The 23,326-nt window shown below is 37.4% G+C and overlaps 1 protein-coding gene across 12 annotated transcripts in view; it reads right to left on the reverse strand.

Annotated features, from left to right (window-relative positions):
* The window catches only part of Csnk1g3 (casein kinase 1 gamma 3), a 93,504-nt gene that overhangs the window by 37,630 nt on the left and 32,548 nt on the right, over positions 1-23,326 (reverse strand). For all 12 annotated transcript variants that reach the window (XM_075968645.1, XM_075968651.1, XM_075968649.1 and 9 more), the window contains 4 exons: positions 18,502-18,542; positions 14,364-14,433; positions 6,362-6,510; positions 3,762-3,996 (listed from right to left, as the gene is read on the reverse strand). In XM_075968645.1, coding sequence (XP_075824760.1) covers positions 3,762-3,996; positions 6,362-6,510; positions 14,364-14,433; positions 18,502-18,542 — 495 coding nt within the window. The remainder of the gene's footprint in view (positions 1-3,761; positions 3,997-6,361; positions 6,511-14,363; positions 14,434-18,501; positions 18,543-23,326) is intronic.

The raw sequence follows: 23,326 nt of genomic DNA on the forward strand, positions 1-23,326 counted from the left end.
CTGATCTCCAAAATATATAAAGAACTCAAGAAACTAGACTGTAAAAGGCTAATCAATCCAATTATAAAATGGGGCACTGAGCTGAACAGAGAATTCTCAACAGAAGAACTTCAAATGGCCAAAAGACACTTAAGATCATGCTCAACTTCCTTAGCAATCAGGGAAATGCAAATCAAGACAACTTTAAGATACCATCTTACACCTGTCAGAATGGCTAAAATAAAAAACGCCAATGATAGCCTTTGCTGGAGAGGTTGTGGAGAAAGGGGTACACTCATCCATTGCTGGTGGGAATGCAAACTTGTGCAACCACTCTGGAAAGCAGTGTGGCGGTTTCTCAGGAAATTTGGGATCATCCTACCCCTGTACCCAGCAATACCACTCTTGGGAATATACCCAAGAGATGCCCTATCATACAACAAAAGTATATGTTCAACTATGTTCATAGCAGCATTGTTTGTAATAGCCAGAACCTGGAAACAACCTAGATGCCCTTCAATGGAAGAATGGATAAAGAAAGTATGGAATATATACATATTAGAGTACTACTCAGCAGTAAAGAACAATGACTTCTTGAATTTTGCATACAAATGGACGGAAATAGAAAACACTATCCTGAGTGAGGTAAGCCAGACCCAAAAAGAGGAACATGGGATGTACTCACTCATATTTGGTTTCTAGCCATAAATAAAGGACATTGAGCCTATAATTCGTGATCCTAGAGAAGCTAAGTAAGAAGGTGAACCCAAAGAAAAACATATAGGCATCCTCCTGAATATTAACCTTCATCAGGCAATAAAAGGAGACAGAGACAGAAACCCACATTGGAGCACCGGACAGAAATCTCAAGGTCCAAATCTGGAGCAGAAGGAGAAAGAGCAGGAGCAAGGAACTCAGGACCGCGAGGGGTGCACCCACACACTGAGACAATGGGGATGCTGTATCGGGAACTCACCAAGGCCAGCTGGCCTGGGTCTGAAAAAGCATGGGATAAAACCGGACTAGGACTGCTGAGAACTCAAGAACAATGGCAATGGGTTTTTGATCCTACTGCGCTTACTGGTTTTGTGGGAGCCTAAGCAGTTTGGATGCTCACCTTACTAGACCTGGATGGAGGTGGGTGGTCCTTAAACTTCCCACAGGGCAGGGAACCCTGATTGCTCTTCAGGCTGATTAGGGAGGGGAACTTGATCGGGGGAGGGGGAGGGAAATGGGAGGCGGTGGCAAAGAGGAGGCAGAAATCTTTAATAAATAAATAAAAATAAATAAATTAAATTAAAAAAAAGAAACTGCCTTGGCCTGTTGATAGGACAGAACTTAGGTAAGTGGAGAGGACTGGACTGAATGCTGGGAAGAAGAAGGTAGAGTCAGAGAGACGCCATGGAATCACTGGAGTCAGACATGCTGGATCTTTGCCAGTAAGCCACTGCCACATGGTAATATACAGATTAATAGAAATGGGCTAAATTGATATAAGAATTAGCCATTAAGAAGCTAGAGCTAATAGGCCAAGCAGTGATTTAATTAATATAGTTTCTGTGTGATTACTTCGGTTCTGGGTGGCTGGGACGAACAAGTGCCTCTCTGCAACAATTACTGATGCCTTAAAGGTAATCACTAACAAGCTGGGGAGGCAGTTCGTCAATTCAGCAATTGCATAGCAGGTGCAAGGGCCTGAGTTTGACTCTCAGCACTGCAAGAGCAAAGAAAAGAAAAAGAAATAAAAAAAATGGAAGGAAGGAAAGAGCAGCATGGAAAAGAAGGAAAAAAGAAGGGATATGGAGAAAACTGGGTTGTTAAGATCCAGGGAATGTTGAGAAGGCTTCAAGCAGATATACATAGAGTAAAAATCACATTCAAGAGTCATGTTCTCTCTGTCCTCTTCCTTTTTTATTGGTTTCTCACTCTTCACCAAGCCATGTACTTTTAAATTTAAGAAGCATGAAATACACAAGTCCACAGCATCACAATATGACAGAATGTACAGAGTGCATCCAAACACATGCTACTTTAGAACTCATGTGTGACGGCAAACAAGCACTTCCTCATTACCTATCTACATTAGACTTGCTAAGTAGGTCTTGAAAAGTAAATCTTACAGCTTTTGCTGTCTGTACATTCCTACAAGAGTTAAAAGCCACTTCTCCTAAGCTCTGAAGGCCTTTCCTAACAATGACAAAAACTTACTTTGCCTTTTCTACAAATAGAAAGTTGCTACATGTACCATTGTTTACACAAAAAAACATTAGCCCATAAGGAAGCTGTGATGTCATATTTTACAATAAAATGGTTGTGAAACTTTGTTAGCTATTTTGAAATAGTCTTTAACAGTTCCCATGAAATGAGCATTTCTCAGACAATGCACATGCAAAAATGGGTGTGACTGGTTTTAGAAGAACACCAAATTGTGTTTTTAACCTGTCAGGAGAGTTTGCTATTGAAAGGACTCACCAAAAATATTACCTCAATAAAGCCTCTTTTATCATTTTATGTCTGAAGCTGTGCTTCAAGGCAGAGGCAGACTCCCATTTCTCACACAGTACAGATGTTTAAGGGAGAAAGTACCATGAGGCTAGTTAACAGGCAGGCTGCCAGCAACAAAGCCAAATGCTATAATTCAGAGTTGAGCAGCAGAGCAAAGACATGCAGTCTGCACCAGACTGGACAGCTCCTAGGGTCCTGTTGACATTTTATACTGTATGTCATTGGTTCTTAACTTTCCCAATGGAGTGACCCTTCAATACAATTCTTCATGTTGTAGTGACCCCCCAACCATAAAATTATTTTCTACTTCATAAGTGCAATTTTGCTACTGTTAGTTTACACTCCTGCTATAAAGTTAGACCGTATCTCAAAAAAATTCAAAGAATCACATACTCACGTAACTTCAAAGATCTACATACAACATGATTTTTAGCTGTCAAGGGAAAATACACTTTCCTGGAGAAACTAAGCACACATCACCTCAATAACTGAAAAGACCCAGCTGGATATCACACCAAATGACCCCGACACAATACAAAACCCAGACTTCCATGCTTCCTCATAGATGTGTATTAAACATGCATGCCAACAGCTAATCAATAAAAAAATTAAGAGACCCAAACCAAGAACATTCTAAAATAATGCCCTTGCTCCAAAAAATTAAGATTAAAACCTATAAAGAAAGATGAAGAAAGGACAGGACACAGACTTGATTTTTTAAAAAATGACTAAAGCTATAAAACAAATAATACGCTGTAGCAATTATGATCCTGAACTGAAAAAACAAACAAATAAAAACATAAAAACGCTATATGGTTGATATTTTACTCTTTATACACATATGAAGTGTATTTTTAAAATTAATAACTTGTCCAAAGCCATACAGCTAAGAAAAATATTCTAGCCAGCATTAGTACCAGCTCTAATGTTCTTAGCATTATACCCAATTAGTAAGGTTGTTACTAACCTGGCAAGCTGTATAGGAGCTATAATCTGAATTCAGTTAAAATTGGGCATTACTTCATATCATTAAGAAATATTCAAATGGGTTCCCTAACTGTATCAAGGTTGGACATTTCAAGCTATCATAGAAAACATTTACCATATACACGACCTTATTTTTAAAGTATTATCAAAATATAAATGAAAGAAAACTATGGGCATGTGGTGAACAAGAATTACAGTATGAGCTGTTTTAATCTGCAAACCCTGAAACACAGTCTACACTGCTGACACAGCAGAAATCAAGCTTCCATACTTGCACCATGTCCACATACCTTTGCCTAGATGTGTGTTTATACTCATGTATCTAGCTGTTCCAGTAAGGCTTTTGTGTTCTCTGTATGGTATATGCTTCTTTGTCTCTGGATCAATATATTCCTTTGCCAACCCAAAATCTATAATATGAATGACTTGTTGGGTTTTGTTTCCTGGTCGTCCTATTAGAAAGTTCTCGGGTTTCACATCTCTGTATATCAAGTTCTTTGAGTGGACATACTCCATGCGAGAAATCTTAGTGGAAAAAGAGAAAAGGATTTTTATTTTAGATTTTCACTAGCAAACAAAATCATGACAAAAACATGACAACTTTTTTAATAAAAGTAACATTATAAAAAAAACAATTAGAAATTGTTTCAACCCTTTAAAGTCAAAAAGATGTCAATCTTCAGTTCCTTAAAGAGCATATATCCATTTATGACTTAAAATGTTTGTCTTTGGGCTGGAGAGATGGCTCAGCGGTTAAGAGTATTGCCTGCTCTTCCAAAGGTCCTGAGTTCAATTCCCAGCAACCACATGGTGGCTCACAACCATCTGTAATGAGGTCTGGTGCCCTCTTCTGGCCTTCAGGCATTACACACAGAAAGAATATTCTATACATAATAAATAAATATTTTAAAAAAAATTAAAAAAAAATGTTTGTCTTTGCTGTTATGGTCACAGATAAATGAAAGTGTCTGGATTTTAGGAATGCATTTCCTAGCAGCAAGTCAAACTCAATCACTATTTTCATGCTAGGTTATAAAGTTTTAAAAAAAACTTTATAGATTAAAAATAAAAACCTTAAATTCAAAACTAAAGACACATTCTTAAAGTTAACATTATTCTTCCTCAATTCAACATTCAGGCAATTTTTATAATCAAATAAAACTTAAAAATGTGATTTTTTTTTACCTGTTAAAAAAATTAGCATTAAAAATTAACATTATTCAGTATTTTTTCATAAGAGATTTCATTTTTCCTAGCATTAAACACTTTAAAATCTTAAAACTGGAAAATGCTGAATTCAACTATAATAATAAAGCATATTTTAATTTTATTAATATAAACACAAATATTTGTATCAACCATATATACACATACTATATATATAAATAAATAAACTATAAATATAGCATATTTATGTAGTGAGGAGCTGCGGTGGGCTGCGTTCCCGCCCAGCTCCACACAGCTAGCTTTACCCAAAATAATTACACAGAAACTGTATTCTTTTAAACACTGCTTGGCCCATTAGCTCTAGCCTCTTACTGGCTAGCTCTCACATCTAGATTAACCCATTTCTAATAATCTGTGTACCACCACAAGGTGGTAGCTTACCGGTAAGATCCTAACCTGTGTCTGCCTCGGAGAGGAGAATCATGGCGACTGCCTGACTCAGCTTCTTTCTCCCAGAATTCTGTTCAGTCTACTCCGCCTACCTAATTTTCTGTCCTATTAAAGGGCCAAGGCAGTCTCTTTATTTAACCAATGAAATTAACACAAAACAGAAGACTCTCCCCCATCATATTTATATTAACCATTTTTCAGATTCTCAAACAATGTTTACCATACAAAAGAACAGAACTTTAGATACAAGGCAAATGTTCCATTTGTGGCAAACCTGGTTACTAGTGCCATGTCAACATAGAGTCTACGGGTCATTCCAATCTGTTTATTAACAAACTGTGGCTCACACTCCTGCGACCATGCCTTGATTAACAATATCTTATGAGCACTTTCTAGGTCACAAAAATTCTTTTAATGCAGTTTTTAACAGCTATATATGACTTTATGACTGTTACCCAATTCACCCTGTTAGCTCACACCATAAGGTGTTAGTCATTATTTTACAATTCTATCTACACCTGTACATAAAACAATAAGGGACCTAAATATTTCCAACATAAATCTCTAGGAGTAGAATTAATAACTATGTGAGTAAAACAATTTCAAGACTTTTGTAGCATCCTTATATTGCATTTATGTCAAAACTGTCTAAAGCTCATCTCCAATGTTTCCTCATAGGTTCCCAGAAATTTAAATACTGAAGTACACTGCTCATTAACTCTTTTCTTCTTTTATTGGGTCATAAAAGTCAACTTCCAAGATTAAGATCTCTGTTTCTGAAGGTTCAAAGTTTTCATCTTACATGTATTATAAAAACACCAACCCTTGAAGTATGCATCCTGTCCTTAAAGCAATTAAAATATTAATTTAGATACAACTAAAATGAACTTGACTCAGTAATTTTACATTCTATACATCCTAGAAAGACAATATAAAAAGCAAAAACCATTTCTATTATATGAGTCAAATGTTCCATATGAAAAGGTCAAAAAGCTTAAGTAAAACTTTTTACTTAAATTTATAAACACCGGGCATGATGATGTACACCTATCAAACCAGCACTCAGGAGGTAGAGGCAGGAGTTCAGTAGTTCAAGACCAACATACACTATATATAGAAGTTTGAGACTAAAAAAATAATCAAAATGTATAGAGAGACTGGGAAATAGAGCGAGGAAGGGACAAAAGGAGGGAAAGACAGAGGAATGGGGGAAACTTGTGATCAAAGAACTATGTAGTTGCTCAAGCAACTTCCAACACCCTGCTTTACTTACCAGTTGTATAGCTATCATAAGAACCGTTTTAAGAGAAAACGTTCTATCACATAGGTCAAACAAATCTTCCAAACTAGGTCCCAGCAGTTCCAGCACCATAGCGTTGTATTTACCACAAGGGCCAAAATAGTAAACTTGAGGTATACCATCTAGGAAAAAAGAAAAAGTTATTTAATAATTCCATCATCTTATATACTAAGCCTTTTACCTGGAAAACCTAAACAATATTTTAATTTTCCTAGTTTTAAGCACTTTAACAGTAAATTTATTTTTTCCAGGAAGAAAAAAAAAACATCTTTTCTGATTAAACCTCCTTCTTCTCTAAACTCACTCCTCAATGTGCACATGGTAGCCCAGTACACCTGTAGAGTAACTGTGTCCCTGAAACCATACAAAAAGTACTTTATTATATCTCTACACTCTCACCTGCTAAGCTTTATTAACCTTCTATTTCTAGAGACTAAATAAAGAGAGGCTTAAACAGTAGGAAAGATACTACTACTTTTATTGAACTAGGTAGTCACTGCTGTCTTTAATAACTCCATGCTTGGTATCTCACCAAGATCAACCCAAATATCTTCCCTTAAGTATGGGAAATTCCTAAGACTTCACCCTTTTACCCTTATAGTTAGGGATACGGATGTGGCGAAGTATAATACACACACACATGCACACACACACACACACACACACACACACACACACACACACACACACACACACGTACAGTCCCTATCAGCAAATCAAAAGTCAATCAAAAGGCAGAGTGCAGGTCTAGATGGGTCTAACCTTATCTGATCCCAGCAGCACTAAGTTACTAATCTCTATGTTCTCAATTTAACAATCTATAGTAAAGCAGTTCCACTCTTTAGTTTGTTCTTCCTGAAGAGTAAGAGGTAAGTAAATTAGATCAAAGTCTGTCAACTATATAGGATATGAAAATGGACAGATTGTAGAGTTTCTTACTTCCTTCTAACTCACCACCCACTTTCTAATAAAGTTGCAGAGTAATCTCTGAATAAAGTCTCAATAATCGGGGTTACTATATGGCTAGGATTTTATTGTCAGTGTTTTTCAAATGCTACCCAAAATGAAAAAAATACTTAAGGGTCAACACTGTCTTTAGTCATCGATGACATCTTAATGGGAATGACTTATAGGACTATATTGTACATATAAAACCAAGTAAGATACCACAAAGAGTCTGCTAAGAAATGCAAAATTGGGTTACATTTTAAAAAATCCACCAATATAACTCACATTCAATAGAATGGGGGAAAATCATTTTTTATAATACAAAAGAAAGATTTAACACAACTCTCAGCATAATTTGGATTATAAGCTGGTAAAGTCTGATAAGCACACCTTTGATCTACTACAAGCTAGCATCATACTTAATGGAGAGTGAATTTATTCCACCAACAGCTGGGAACAAGTCAAAAACGTACAATTTGAACTCTTCTATTCAACCATGCTTTAAGAGAACAATCAAAATGGAGTCATCCAAGATAAAGTTCCATGTTAACAAATATAAGACTTGTTTAACTGACCTTTCAAGAAACCAGGAGAAATGTTCTACATGGGCTAGTTTCAGCACTGTGCTTAAATTTCCTCTGCTCTAATCCTCACACAAAGTGACGTGACATTATCTGATGTTATTCAGTCATGTGTTGTCTACTGTTCTGCCTCCCCTTTACTACCTTCAGAGTATAAACCACTCTCCTCCGCTCAGCTCACAAGATAGTTAATTTCACAGTATGGAAATAAGTGTTACAGATTTGTAATTCTGGCAGGCTGAGAAGCTGGGGTCTTACCTGGGCTGTTTACAGAAATACACTGATGCAATTTTTGTTAGTTTTGATTTGTTTGTCAAGACAGGGTCTGATTATCTAGTGTTGCCTAGCCTGGAACTCATTATTCAGATTATGCTCCCATCTAACTCAGATCCACCTGCCTCTACATCCTCAGTGTCAGGATTAAAAGTGTGAGTCACCATACCTGGTCCTGGTGCAATATTTTAAAAAAGAAAACTTGGGCTGAGCATATAGCTCAGTGATAGAATTCTTGCTTTGTGTTCATAATGGCCATTTGGGAACTTTTTAATATTTACTAGAATTTTAGTCAACACAATCCAAACAAAAGGTCTCTGAGATTCTCAAAAACCTTAAAGGTACAAAGGACCCTCAGGCCCCAGTGTCTGGAATGTGCCACTTAAGAGACTTCCTGGTGCCATGAGTTCTCTCATCACTGCATCACTAGTGAAAGAGAGGACAGAGAAAGCAGATTTTCTTAAAATTTCCTCTTACTGTTGTTTTGTGATCAGGCCTCATATGTTGTCCATGATGAGTTCAAACTTGTGACTCTCCTGCCTCATACTTCTAAGTGGTGGGATCATAGGCATGTGTTATTATACCTGGATAATTTCTTGAGTTTGCTAAAACATGATTCTGAAAAGCATGATCAGGTAACTGTATGCTGTGGTTATCATTAATGAATAAAGAAACTGCTTTGGACCTATAGCAGGGCAGAAGTTAGGTAGGCAGGGAAAGTTAGGCTGAATGCTGGGAGAAAGAAGGGTGGAATCAGAGAGAAGCCATGCAGCCCCTGCCGGAGACAGACACTGGGAACTTCACCCTGTAAGCCACAGCCACATGGCGATACACAGATTAATGAAAATGGGTTAAATTAATATGTAAGAGTTAGCCAATAAGAAGATAGAGCTAATGGGCCAAGCAGTGTTTTAATTAATACAGTTTCTGTGTGATTATTTCGGGGCTAAGCAAGCAGAAACTAACGAGCAGCCTTACTCCAACAAGTAACTCTGTGAAAAAGATTAATTCTAGACATCACTGATGTATACAGGGCTTACACAATAACCAAAATTCTTTGCAAAAAGTACAATTAAAATTCCACATATTATAGAATTCTCTACATTCATTTTACAGCAGATATAACCAAGGAGTTTTTAAAAGATGGTATACGTTGATAGTGTCAATAACCAGATGTAAACATGGAAAGAACACAGAAGTCATGATTTTTTTCACAAAGTACAGATTGAGAAGGCAAAGTGGGCACCAGGAAGAAGGAAGGGAGTTCCCTAACATCTTAGAAGACAATACCGTGAAGTTATAATTTTAGTAACAGCCACTTCTGTTATCACCAAATTAGTGTAGATCTACATAGTTGAAAGAACCTCTCAAAAAGTCAAGCCACTCACTTGAGAAACAATATTTGCCATATGAATACTGAAAACATTCAAAGTTTTTATTAATAACACGATAACACTCCTGCTAGAAAGGAGTCAAGTGGCAGCAGGGAATGTGTTGCAAAGCAGGTGCATTCAGCTAGGGCTTCACTAGGCCACCCACTGGAAGAGGGCATTCCACGTGCACAATGAATACAGATGTGATAACAGCCTCATTCAAGTAATAGTAAGTTTAAAACAACTAGAAAGTAGACAATAGAAAGAGAAAGAATATGCTCACGAATGTTAAAGAGGCTATAAATTAATGTCTTAATGAAGACCATGAAAACACAAAGAATTGAAGGGAACAATGAAAACAATTCAAAACATAACAGTAGTATTCAACAAAGAAATAGAATCACTAAAGAAAACCAAAATTGAAATAAAATTGGAAATGAGAAATTCAGGAAATCAAACAAAACCCTCAGAGGTAAGCCTCACCAACAGATTAAGAGACATGGAAGAGAGAATTTCAGAGCTTGAAGACGCAGAAAAATAAAATGTTAAATCTAAAACAAACCAACAAACAAAAACCAGGCACAAAACATCCAGAAAATCTGGGACACTATGAAAAGACCAAACCTACTAGTAATAGCTATAGAGTAAGGAGGAAAAAAAACCTATGTCAAATGCACAGAAAATATTTTTAACAAAATCATAGAAGAAAATTATTGCAATCTGAAGAAAGGGTTGCCTAACAAAGGTATAAAAAGTATATACAGAACACCAAATAGACATGACTAGAAATAAAAGTCCCTAAAACACAGAATAATAAAAACACTAAATGTACAAAACAAAGAAAGGATAGTAAAAGTTGTAAGGGAAAAAAGGAAGTTACATACACAGGGAGGCCCATGAGAATAACACCTGACTTTTCAATGCAGACTCTGAAAGCCAGAAGAGCCTAAACTGAGAGATGATCTACAAGCTCTAAAAGACCACAGATATCAGCCTAGACCACCGTACCCAGCAAAAACTATCAATCACAATCATCAGAATAAGGAAACATTACACAATAAAAAACAAATTTAAGCAATTTCTGCCCAGTAATTCAGTTCCCCAGAGGGTACTTCAGTCTGAAGAAGTCTGAAGAAGAACTATATCCAGGAGGACACAAGAACAAATAATCCCAGAACTGTTAATCAAAAGAGGGGTAGAGACAAAGGAGTATACTATATGACACACCAAAGTCCCCAGGGTCATCAGGACGGATGAAGAGGTGACAGAGAGTCAGAAGTGGAGGTTTTTCTGTTTCTGGTGTGGTTTTTATTCTGCTTTGGTTTATTAGGGTTTTGTTGTTGCTGTTGTTCTGGCTTTTGTTTGCTTGTTTTGTTTTGTTTTCTTCTGTGGGGGAGGGGATGCAACAGGGATGCTGAGGGGATATGAGGAACTGGGAGATGAACAGAATTGGGGTGCATGATGAGAAACCCCCAAAGATTCAATAAAGAAGTTTCAAAAAACTAAAAAAAAGAGGGGTAGAAAAACACACTAGAGAGGTAACCCAGACTCAAAAAAATAAACGTGGTGTGCACTCACTCATAAGTGCATACTAGCTGTAAAGCAAAGGGTAACAAGCCTATAGTCCACAACCCTAGAGCAGCTAAGCACAAGGTGAGCCCTAATGGGGTGGAAATATATAGATCCTCCGGGGAAGGGGAAATAGACAAGATCTTCTGACAAAACTGGGAATATAGAGGTGGGGGAAGAAGAAAGGGCAGAAGGGGAGAAGAGAAGAAGAAGAAGAGAAGAAGCAGGAGAACTTGAGGGAGCAGGATAGTCAAGATGAAGGAAGGATAAAGATGGAAAGCCAGGAAAGAGATATTTTGATTGAGAGAGCCATTATGGGGCTAGCAAGAAATCTGGCACTAGAGAAATTCCCAGGAAACCACAAGGATGACCCCAGGTAAGACCCTAAGCAATAGTGGAGAAGGTATCCAAACTGGACCTGCCCTGCAGTCAGATTGATAACTATCTGTAAGTGTCATCCAGCAACTGATGGAGACATAGGCAGAGACCTGCATCAGAGCACTGGGCTGAGCTCCCAAAATCCAGTTGAAGAGTGAAAGGTATGAGAATATGAGCAAAGAAGTCAAGACCATGATGGGGACACCCACTGAAACAGTTTACCTGAGCTAATAGGAGCTCACCAACTCCTGCAGACAGGGATGGAACCAGCATAAGACCAAACAAAACCCTCTGAATGTGGGGGACAGTTGTATGGGGCAGACTGAGGAGCCACTGGCAGTGGCATCAGGATTTATCTCTACTGCTTATAATAACTTTTTGGAACCCATTCTCATTGAATGGATACCTTGCTCAGCCTAGATATGGTAGGGAGGGCCTTGGACCTTCCTCAAATCAATGTGCCTTACCCACTCTGAGGAGTGGATGTGGGGGGATAGGAAGAAGGGAGGGAGTGGGAACTGGGATTGGTATATAAAATTTTTAAAAAATTGCTTTCTTTTTTAAAAAAAATAAAATTGAAAAAAGGAAAAATACACTACCATAACAAAATAACAGGAATTAATAAATACTACTCATTAGTAACTAACTAGCAATTCTTCAGGGATAAGACACAGACTAGTAGATTGAATTTGAAAGCCAGATCCATTTTTCTGTTGCCTCCAAGAAACACACCTTAAATCAAGGATAGACACTGCCTAGAGGTAAAAGGATAGAAAAAAGTATCCAGGCAAATGGATTAAAAAACAAGCAGATGTAGTTAGTTACCTTAATATCTGACGAAACAGACTTCAAACCAAAACTAGGCAGAAGAAATAGGAAAGGACACTACATAAAAATCTATAATACATTCATTAATGCAAAGTTTACTAACACTGCAAGGACTACTCATTTGCATATGCTCTTAGTGAGGGAAAAATGCAAACTGTGTATCATTTGAAGAAATGGACATTCTACAAACTAGAATGTAAATATGTTTATAAAAATACACTTCAAGGCCAGGCAGTAGTGGTGCAGGCCTTTAATCCCAGCACTAGAGAGGCAGAGGTAAGAAGAGCTCTGTGAGTTCAAGCTAGTTCCAGGACAGCTAGGTAGAGCTGTTACAAAAGCTTGTCTTGAAAAACAAACAAAAATCTATTTTGTTGAATAATCATTTCAGTTATAATAGGAGTAAATAAAAGTAGAACTGAGAGCTTCAATGTGAAGACAATGCAACAAGCAACACATAGTAGAAATTTTAACCATAAATATTTGTCGATGAAAAAAAATCTCTATTCCCATTGAGATTTAAGAACTTCATATATAAATATATTTGCATTACCTACTATTGAGAAATTATTACAAATATGATAGCTTAAAATAACAAAAAATAATTGTATTACACCTTAGAGGCCAGTGTCTCAAAAAATCAGTTTCATAAGGCTGAATCAAGGCAGAGCCATGCTCCCTTTGCAGGCTCTAGGAGAGAACCTGAAGGGCCTCCTTCAGAATCTCAGAATGCAAGCATACTTTAGTTCATTCACATCATTCCAAGCAATGCCCCCATTGGCATACAGTCTTCCCCTTTTCTGTCTATGTCTAGTAAAGATACTTGGCTTGCACTGAGGGCTTACCTAGACAACATCCAGGATAACCCTGCAATCTCACACGTCTGCTATATGCTAACTATGGGCTCCAGGGCTCACTATGTGGATATATTTATGGAGCCATTTTTACACCTATTATAATAACAGCAATATTGCTTAAAAAAGACTAACAGTATGGATGCTCAGCAGTAAAGGCATCTGCCAACAAACCTAACTAAGAAGATTCCAGAAGTGTGAGCCTATTTCTCCATAGCTTAAGGTCAGAGAGTCTGAGCTTATTTTTGCTCTTTCAAAGTTGTTGACAGCAGGTGTGGCTATAAAACAAGATATCCTGACCTGGGGTGTGGCTACTTGGTGTTTTGGACATTAAGATGGCCCAGAGTCATAGACCCGCTCCACCCTGACCAAAGGTCAGAAAATTCAAACATACTTCTGCTCCTTCTTTTGAAATAGGAAGTTTGACGTAGGGAGTGGATGCCTACAGGATACTTGGTCTAGGGTGTACCCTGCACCAGACATCAAATGCTTTACTCAAAAAATAATGACTTGATGTCTCAAGTATTAAAGCAAGAACTGTTCTGCTTGTACTTTGTGTCCTGTTAAAGCAATTTGTTGCCTTCTCCCCTAGCTCTTTTGTATTGGGGCATAAAAGTGTATGAAAAATAAACACAGGCAAACTCAGAAATCAGAAGAGAGAACTCAACATCCAGTATTCGCTGAGTTGCCCTCCCATTACTATCCTGTGTCTCTGTGTTTCTTTCTTTTCTCTGTTTCTCCTACCAACATTTCTAATCCCAATGTCCCTACCCTGGAACGTTTGAGCCTGCTAACCTGCCGTGGCTAGGACCATAGCAGAAGTCACGCCAAAAAGGGGGTTGGTGACACCTAACAACCTAGGTTTAGCTCCCAGGACACACAAGGTAAAGAGCGCACCACCTTCTACACGCCATCCCCTATCCTCCACATGCACACACAATGCACACCATCTTCTGAAACAGGAACTGCAGGGGATGCCCCCCTGACATATGTGCTAGGAACTCTGGTCCGCTAAAAACAGGAAGCACTCTTAGCCACTGTAGCATTTCTTCAGCCCCAATTTTAAAAAAAAAAAAGGATTCTGTAACCAAATTTAAAATATTATTTTTGAAACTAGAGTATTATTGTTATGACAATCTGTGTTAATCCAAATTTTAAAATTCATATAACTTACCTCCAGATCCTAACTGCTTGTAGAATCTGTATTCCAAATGCAGCTGTGGTGCTCTGGATTTCATGGGCTCCTAGGCAAACAATTGAATAAACAAAAGACATTTCAGTTAAGACAAACCACTAGCGTCTAATTCCAAATGTTTTAAACTTCAGTATCAACTTATATACACTATAATATTCTACTAGGTATCTCTATTCCTCTAGATCTATATAAAAATCAACACTGTACTTAAAGTTCAATAAATTGATACCATCTGTAAACATATGTAAAGTAAGCATTTGAGCAGCTATCAGAGGAACAGGATTTAAAAAAAATAATTTAATTAAAATCACAGTTTTCTGCAATAAAAGGTAAGCACAACAAAAGAACAAAGAGACTAAGGGAAACAGAAGTTAAAAGAAAAACTATGTAAGTGCATTATGAGGGAGAAAGTAAAAACTTCACATCATTAGAGATCTGAACAATACAGAGAGAAGGTCTAATAAGCAGTGATGGGGTGGAGGGCAGTGACGATCACAAGCAAAAACCAGATTCAAGAATGAGACGCACAGTAGGCATATATGTATGTGTGTGTGTGTGTGTGAGAGAGAGAGAGAGAGAGAGAGAGAGAGAGAGAGAGAGAGAGAGAGAGAGAGAGAATACACTAGAAACTTAGAATCAAAAGGATTATTTATAGAAAATGGTAAGCTTAAATCTTGAGAAGCAATAATAGTAGCAGTTAAATGCTCAGAGATTGAAACCAAGTTATACTAGATTTAAACCTTTGACTTCCCACTTCACTAGCTGTGTGGTTTGGAAAGTTAGTTAACTTTGCTGTATACTGCAGTTCCTCGTCTGCAAAATGCAGTTAAAACTTTTTATGGCTCCCTCGCTCCTTTCCTCTCTATATATACATGCATATGTGTGTGCACAATATAAAATTTAATATATAAAATAGTGAAAACAGTGCCTTTCACATATCACATTATCCATAAATTTTGACTGTCTAAAAATATACAACCATAGATACGACATAATATTCACTTATACCATCACAACTGAAATTAAATGGTTGATGTGCTTCAGGTAAAAAGATCAGGAACCAGCCCTAACTTAGTTTAGTAATTTCAATTTGATCCTGTACTTCAATAGCAACAACACAATGTTAGGAAACCACCATGTAGTGCAAGTCACATTACCAACAGATGACCTTTACAGTAGCCATGGACAGCTGGTTACTATGTGAGTGGGACACCTAGACAAGCTACCGATCTGAAGTAGGAAAAAGACAAAAGTAAACGTCCTGTAAGCTGTTACAGAACTACAGACACTAAGATCTGCTCTCAAAATATCCAACAGTGCCTTTATTTCTCCAAAATACAGCAATGAGATGTGTCTAAAAGTATATAAACATAGTATTTCCACGTGACTGTCTTTATGGCTGGTTCTAAACAAAATTACACCTCACCTACTGCACTCGACAAAATCAACAAAACAAACCACACACAAGGAAACTGGTAAACTACAGACCAAAATATAAGCATTTTTCTAACTTTCAATAAATTTAGGGAGAATATGACTACAGGCCATACTTACCTCACAATACAAAAGTAAAAATGTTCCCAGTTACCGCAAATTATGAGTATTAGTAATAATTTTTGTATGTAATGCTGATCACTGCACTTAAAAATAAAAAAACAAACAGGCTGGGTGTGGTGGTGCACACCTGAACAGTGGCAGAAGTGGATCCTGAGTTCGAAGTCATTTTCAGCTGTATAGCAAGCTCAAGACCAGCCTGGGCTAGGAAAAAAACCTGCCTAAAAAACAGTCAGAGTAATAGAAAGGTCTCCTACTCCACCTCTCCAAAGGAAAAAATAAAAAAGAGAAATACACAAAATACATTGAACAAAAAGTGCTAAATGTTCATGTATATATAGAGATTGGAAGATGACTGGATTTGCATTTTCTAAGGCACCAGTGGTAGGGACAGGACAAACAAGTTCCAAATTTGAAAATGACAGGACTTGAGGGTTACACCTGATAAATTAACCAGACAGGGAGCAGTCAGCCTGGCGGTGGCTTCTGTTCCCTCTGCACACAGCTGTTAAGTACAGCTGCTTCATCACTAGCACAGAATACCACACATTTCTTTCCTGGTATACCACCTCCAACTCCAATGCCATACAAAGAGCTAGAATGTGAAGAAGAAAAAAGAACAATTCCAACAATCAGAATGCCCATTCAAATATTGTACACTTCCTGAATGCTGACTCTCTCTACTGTCGTTCCTATATACTAACTTCCTTTGTCTGTTTAAATTGGCTTTCTATGTAGCCCTTGAAAGTTATTTAAGGCAGCGATACGTAACTGGTCAAAATGCTGAGAGTAAGTGACCACTGACTATTCAGCCCTAAAAGGAATAGCTAGATCGATCCCCTCAAACCTCCTTCTTATTCCTGAAAACCTGAAGGAATACATCATTCTAAAGAGGAACAGAAAGAATTTAAAAATCAGCGGAGGGGAAGAAGTGCTATAAAATGCTGTCTGCTGGCATGACATGGCCACTGCACTCATGACCTCAGAACAGCTAAGGTTGCCTTCACGAAGGCATGGACGAAGCAGAGGGATGCATAATGCAGGATCCATTGGCAGTTGATGGCTGCTGGAGGAGGGAAAGTGAGTGGGGTGGGTGGGGACATGACAGGTTGACCAAGCCCCAGTACACAGCCCAACACTCACAAGAATGTAGACAGCACTAACTGGACTCAGTGACCTTTGCTTTTTGTTTTTTTCAGGGACTAGAGGTGGGAGTGGGCATACCGGAAAAAGCGAAGAGAGCAGAGGGGAAGAAAATAGATATGATCAAAATACATTGTCTACATTTATAACATGGATAAAGAGTAAACTTTAAATATTTTTAAAATAAAACAATGTTTATACTCATTTGGGCACCTGAGACCTTAAGAGTAAAAAAAAAAAAATTCTCAACAAAAATTAAAAATTTATGTTCCCAACTAGGACAGCTCTGAGAGCTTGATTATAGTAACTGATCTCATGGCTGATTACCACAAGTCCAGTTAAAAACAACAGTGACTACCCTGACAGAAGCTAACCAGAGTTTGTATTATAAAGTCAAGGACTCGACCTTGAAGTCAGGGAGAACTCATCTGGGTGAGTCAAGTGCCAGACCCCTGTGTCCTGGCAGCATCACAGCACGACACTTGTACTCATTTTGGTAAAAGGAAGGGACACAGGCCTACGCTCAAAGACACTTCAAGCAAGACAGACTTTCCATGGCAGTTCAAAGCTTGCATTTCATCTCATGGCCTCTTCCTCTAACAGTTGCTCTAGCAGCACAGGTTACACTCTCAGGACAAGGGTGCCAAGAGTAAGGAGAATGCAACAGTAAGCCAACAAGAACCTCAGGGAACCTACTGACAACGAGAAAATACGCCTCTTAAACCATTCCGAGCGCTGCGTAAAAACACGCCTTTAATCCCAGCACTTGAGAAACAGAAGCTGGTGGAGCTCAAGGCCAGCCTGATAGTGAGTTCTAGAACAGTCAGTTCTAAACAGAAACTCTGTCTAAATAAATGATAGATAAATAAATGAATGAGTGAATAAATAAATGAATAAAATAATTCCTGTGTGCAAATTCTTCCAGAGAACTACTTTGTACCTGTGACACTGAGCACATGGAATTTTACATGACGGTCCTCCTTTCTACCACCACACTCATGGCTTTCTAAATCCTTGAAAGCCAAGCAACAACCAGCTTTACTACATTTACAAAACACCAGTAGAAACACTTTAGAAGATAATTGGAAGTGTGTGTTCAAATACAAACCTAAATGCTAAAGGCACTTTTGTCTACATGCTTGAATCAGAAAGAAAAATTTTGCTTTTATCCACTTAAAAATACCACTGAAATACTGCCAAACTACAAATTTCACTTCCATAATGCTGCCAAAGTAAAAACAGAATCGTCATGCAGAGAAAATACTGACACTCTACACATCATTAGAGACATGAACAAAAGGTCAGTCATGCAAACATTTTTCCTTCTTGGATGAATACCAAAATTGTAAATGTAAAGATAAAAAAATTAATAAGCTGATAATCAAAGGAAATAACTGTAGAAAAATAATAATGAACTTACCAGTTTAATCGCCACATATTCATTTGTGTATAAATTTTTCCCTTGAAAAAGGAAGAAATAAGTCAGATCCTGCTAATACTTTTAAATTTAACTTACATAACTTTTATGACCTGTACTCTTTTTAAAAAGTATATGAGACATTTAAATAGCAAAAGTTTTTACATCCAGTTATAAAGAAAAAGAAATTGCTAAATTTACCAGCAACTCAAATGTATTTAATATTTCACTTAGATTCCAAGTAGAAACCGTACTTGTAAATATATTATCCATTATAATAATGAACATATTCTGACTGTTGTAATATTGCATGTAACTTAGAAAATAACCAATATTCAAGTGAATACTGAATACATTTTAAGGCAGAATACTTATATAAAAGAAAAATATAAAATATAAAACCTCACCCATCCATCATTTTCTTTTAAACCATTATGAAATATAGTACTATCAGACCACATATTTAATCCAGCATATGTATCAGATATATAAAAACTCTGGAATATGTTTAAAATAAAATTAAATAAGGAAAACTAATCAATAATTGGCTCAAAAAACTCATTAACTACCTTAAAAAATTATTAGTGTTTTAACTTACAAACAAATTAATTCCAATTATTTATAGTTAAATATAAGAAATAAAAAATATTTATCATCTCAATATATATGGTGACCTTTCTACAGGTAAGAAAACATGAAGAACAGGATCTTATACATATTTGGCTACATGAAACACTTTAAACTTCTAAATACTGAAAATTATGTTAAATATAAAGGTATGTAAATGTTGGAACACAGGCTTAACATCACTAACATGCAAACAATTTTTATAAACTACAACTGTCTTTATGTTGGCCATAAGCTAAGAAAATTCCAATGGTGAGAATCTACAACCCCAGAAAAACACTTTGGAGAATTTGAGAGTTAATAAGGCTAGAAGGGTAATATGAAATATCAATTAACATATATCTTTGCAAGCACATCAAAAAGAATGAAATAAAAAAAGAGCCAAGTTGTTTCTTAATTTCTAGGCATGAATAATTATAGTAATGAAAACAGAATGATTTGTTTGTGTTTAAACCCAGAAAGTGACTACTAAAAACAAAACAGGCAGTTTACCAACCTTCATGCACGGCATTTTTTGCACAGGAACCTCTGACCTTTCAGAGCTCCAGATGTACCGCTGTCTTTACAGAGAGTATTCACAGACATATTCTAAATATTGCCCTCACAGCTTAGCAGGGAGAAACACTCACATTAAAGCTGAGTAGCATAGATCTCAGAACCTCAACATATTTGACAGATTTAACCCAGTAGAAATACCAAAAGAGGCACAAACCAAGTTTATTCTGAAACGCACAAACCAAGCCTACATAACTATTTTTCAAACTTTAGAGAATATTTTATTTTTTTAAGCAACGAGTTTCACATTTAGAAATGTTTTCATGCACATTTTTAGGAACTCGTTATGTATGAAAATGTAGGTGCCCTCTGGGAAACCTGAGTGAAGACTGTTAGTGACCTGATTTTAGACTGGTATCCTATTTACAACTGAATCAAAGATGAAAAATATGTTTCCTCAGAGTATTACCATTTCTTCATAACTATATAAATTTTATTCTGAATATATGCAGGAAAAATCCAAAAGACAAAAGGCTAAATATAGATCCCACAGAACCAAAACATACCAACATTTTTGTTGACTTTCATATAGTCTTATCTTATATGTCACAGCTAAAAGAGAAAGAAAGAAAGAAAGAAAGAAAGAAAGAAAGAAAGAAAGAAAGAAAGAAAGAAAGAACGAGAGAGAGAAGTTGAATCCTAAAAAGAGCATCATCCTTGTTAATATTAGAGATCTGGCTGAAGTATGGTGATCACAGTCATAAATATGAATGAAGATTAAACGATACAGTCTTGTCACTGTACAGCCACAGTCCTACAGTTAGATGTTAATCAATATGTGCTCCACACAAAAGCAAATGGTGCACCAACTGTGTTTGCCTGTCTGTGTGGTATGAGTAAGAAAGAAAGGATATAGAAAATCCCATTAAGGCTACAAATGGACTGGGCCTAGCTCATTGATAGCTTAATTTACGTCAAGTGACATTTCCAATAGTTTTCTGCTGTACTGAACCCAAAGAAGCTTTACCAATATTGTGGAATTGGAGTTATTAGAAAAAACTATGTCCTTTGGATGTTATATATTTGTTTATAGCAGGAACCACTAGTTATCCATCAGCATTAACACTGTACTTCCAATAACAAAGAATATCCAGGTTTAAAAATGGTTTTCCAGCTACAAACTATACTTTCCAGGCTCTTTTTCAGCTTCGTGTGGCCAAATGAAAAACTTCATACCGGTGGAGAAAAAGTAGGATATCTCCAATTTCCAGGACTGTAATGTGTTCCTGACTGGAAAGGAGTTAACAGCTAAGAAGATAGCCCGGCAAACACTAAAAACACACACTGGACATACAGGGTACAGACACCCCAAGTGTCCGCCCTCTGCCTGTGTTATATGAAAGAGAACAAAGTGAGTGGACTAAAATTACTGTATTTGGGGACTTTGAAATTTGTTGTCATAGCATCATTGTCAATTTTTTGATTTTTACACTTATTTATTCAGGCAAGAGGGGCAGGGCATGCATGTGCCATGGAGTACATGTACGTCAGTCAGAGGCAACTCGCAAGCCAGTCTCACTTGTCATGTGGGTACCAAGGATTACACGTAGGTCATCAGACTTGGTGACAAGTGCCTTGTGCAACACGAAGCCATTCTGCCAGCCCCACTGTCTAGTCTTTATTTTTACATTTTTCAGTGTTTTAGAATGTTTTTGCAGAAGTCAATAAACATAAAAATAACAAAATTACCCAAATCTTTATGTAATGGAAATATAAGGCTTATGGAACTTCCAGCACAATAATTTCCAAGCCCAAAGATCAAAATAAGGAGTTGTGAGCAATACAGGAATAAAAGGAGAAAAGCAAAACTAAGAGGAGTTATTGAAACTTAATTATGTCAAAAGGTACAGTATCATAAAGCAACATTTCTAAGGGTTTTTTTTTTTAATGTAATGTCAATCACACACGCCCACAAGAAAACAGAGTAGAAGCTCAGGAAATAAATTATCTTTCTCTCAGAAAGCCAGGGGCAGTAGTTCTCAACCTGTAGGTCACGACCTCTTTGGGGACAGTCAGACAAGCCTTTCACTGCAGTCACCTAAGACCATCAGAAAACAAACAGATATTTACATTACAATTCATAACAGTAGCAAAACTGCAAACATGAAGTAGCAACAAAAATGATTTTATGATTGGTGGTCACCACAACGTGAGGAACTGTACTAAACACTGCAGCATTAGAAAGGCTACTGCCATAGAAGACTGCAGAAGCAGCCTGTTTGTGTTAGGTGACAGAAAACAAGGACGTAAAAAAAAGTTTAGGCAAAGGCCTTTATTATTACAGTTTTGGGGGAAAGGCAGGACAAGATAAACAGATTAGGACTGACGTGTCTCCACAGTTCCAATGGTCTTTGGGTAGAGGGCTTGTCTCTAAAAGCATGGTACAGAATACTGTTCCTAGGGATAGAGACAGATAAAAACACTCAAGCTAGAGACTGGATAATTCAATTCACATACCCAAGGCATGCCCCTACCTAAGTCTCTAGTAATTGCTCTTTTCCTAAGAACATACCAACTATAGGAGGCACAGGCTGTCCCCCAAACAAGATGGATTTTTTTTTTTGTCTGTTTTTTTAACATATCCAAAGAAGACTTCTGGGTATTTCTGAGGACCTGAGTTCAACTCCCAGGATCCACATGGCAGTTTAAAACCATCTGTAAGTCCAATCCAGTAGATTTAACACTCTCTTCTAACCTCCACAGGACTGCACATACTTGGGGCACTGACATACAGACAGGCAAAAGTCCTACACAAAATAAAGGAGAGGATAGGGGCTGAGGTAGCAGCCTTTGCACTGAAACTTGTGAAATAAAAGTCAAGACAATGCTTGCTGGTTCTTTTACTTCACTAAAAAAGAACCTCACCAGACAATGAGGCTGGAGAAACCTTTGGATAATTCAGACAAGGGGCTCTCACCTGCCCCTCCCCTACACAACACCGATAGAGTGCTAGAGCCAGAGGGATCTGAGGCACCTCACCTTTCAATTGAGCCCAACTCATTCAATAAATTAATGCTGGTATCAATATTAGTTCAGAGATCCTTAATGTTGCAGTAAGCTGTAATTAAAGCCAGTGGCTGAACTAAGTAAAATCAAGTAACTGTTGAGTATGACTCCCCCGAGCCTTAAGGCTCAGAGGACATGGAGGAAAAGAGGCAGAGATTGAAGAACCTAATAATTGGGAAGAGTGCTATGAAATGCTGCCTTCTGGACATGACATGACAACGACACTCATCAACTCACAGCAACTGAGCTTGTCTTCCTAAGACCTGCACAAGTTGAAACCATCAGCATGACCGCATGAGTGGGAGGGACTCATGAGGAGCCATTCCTGGCTGAGGAACTGGTGGCAGCAGCTAGGATGATAAGGGAGAGCATTTCCTCAGTGAGACGCATCCACTGGTAAGCTGCTCATGTCTAGTTAATGACCCCACACAGGCACGGGCACAAAGCCACTCTACTCAAACCCAGTAGGGGCATTTTCTAAAATGAAAACCATGAGTAGGAGGGGAAACTGCTGGGAAGAGTACAGAGGCACTTGGAAAGGACATGAGAGGTGTGTGGGGATCAAAACACATTGCATATATGCATGAAATTGTTAAAGAATTAATTATTTTTAAAAGATGTCTAAAGATCATAAGATACA

This window comes from Microtus pennsylvanicus, chromosome 4 (assembly GCF_037038515.1).
Source record: "Microtus pennsylvanicus isolate mMicPen1 chromosome 4, mMicPen1.hap1, whole genome shotgun sequence".
NCBI classification, from domain to species: domain Eukaryota; kingdom Metazoa; phylum Chordata; class Mammalia; order Rodentia; family Cricetidae; genus Microtus; species Microtus pennsylvanicus.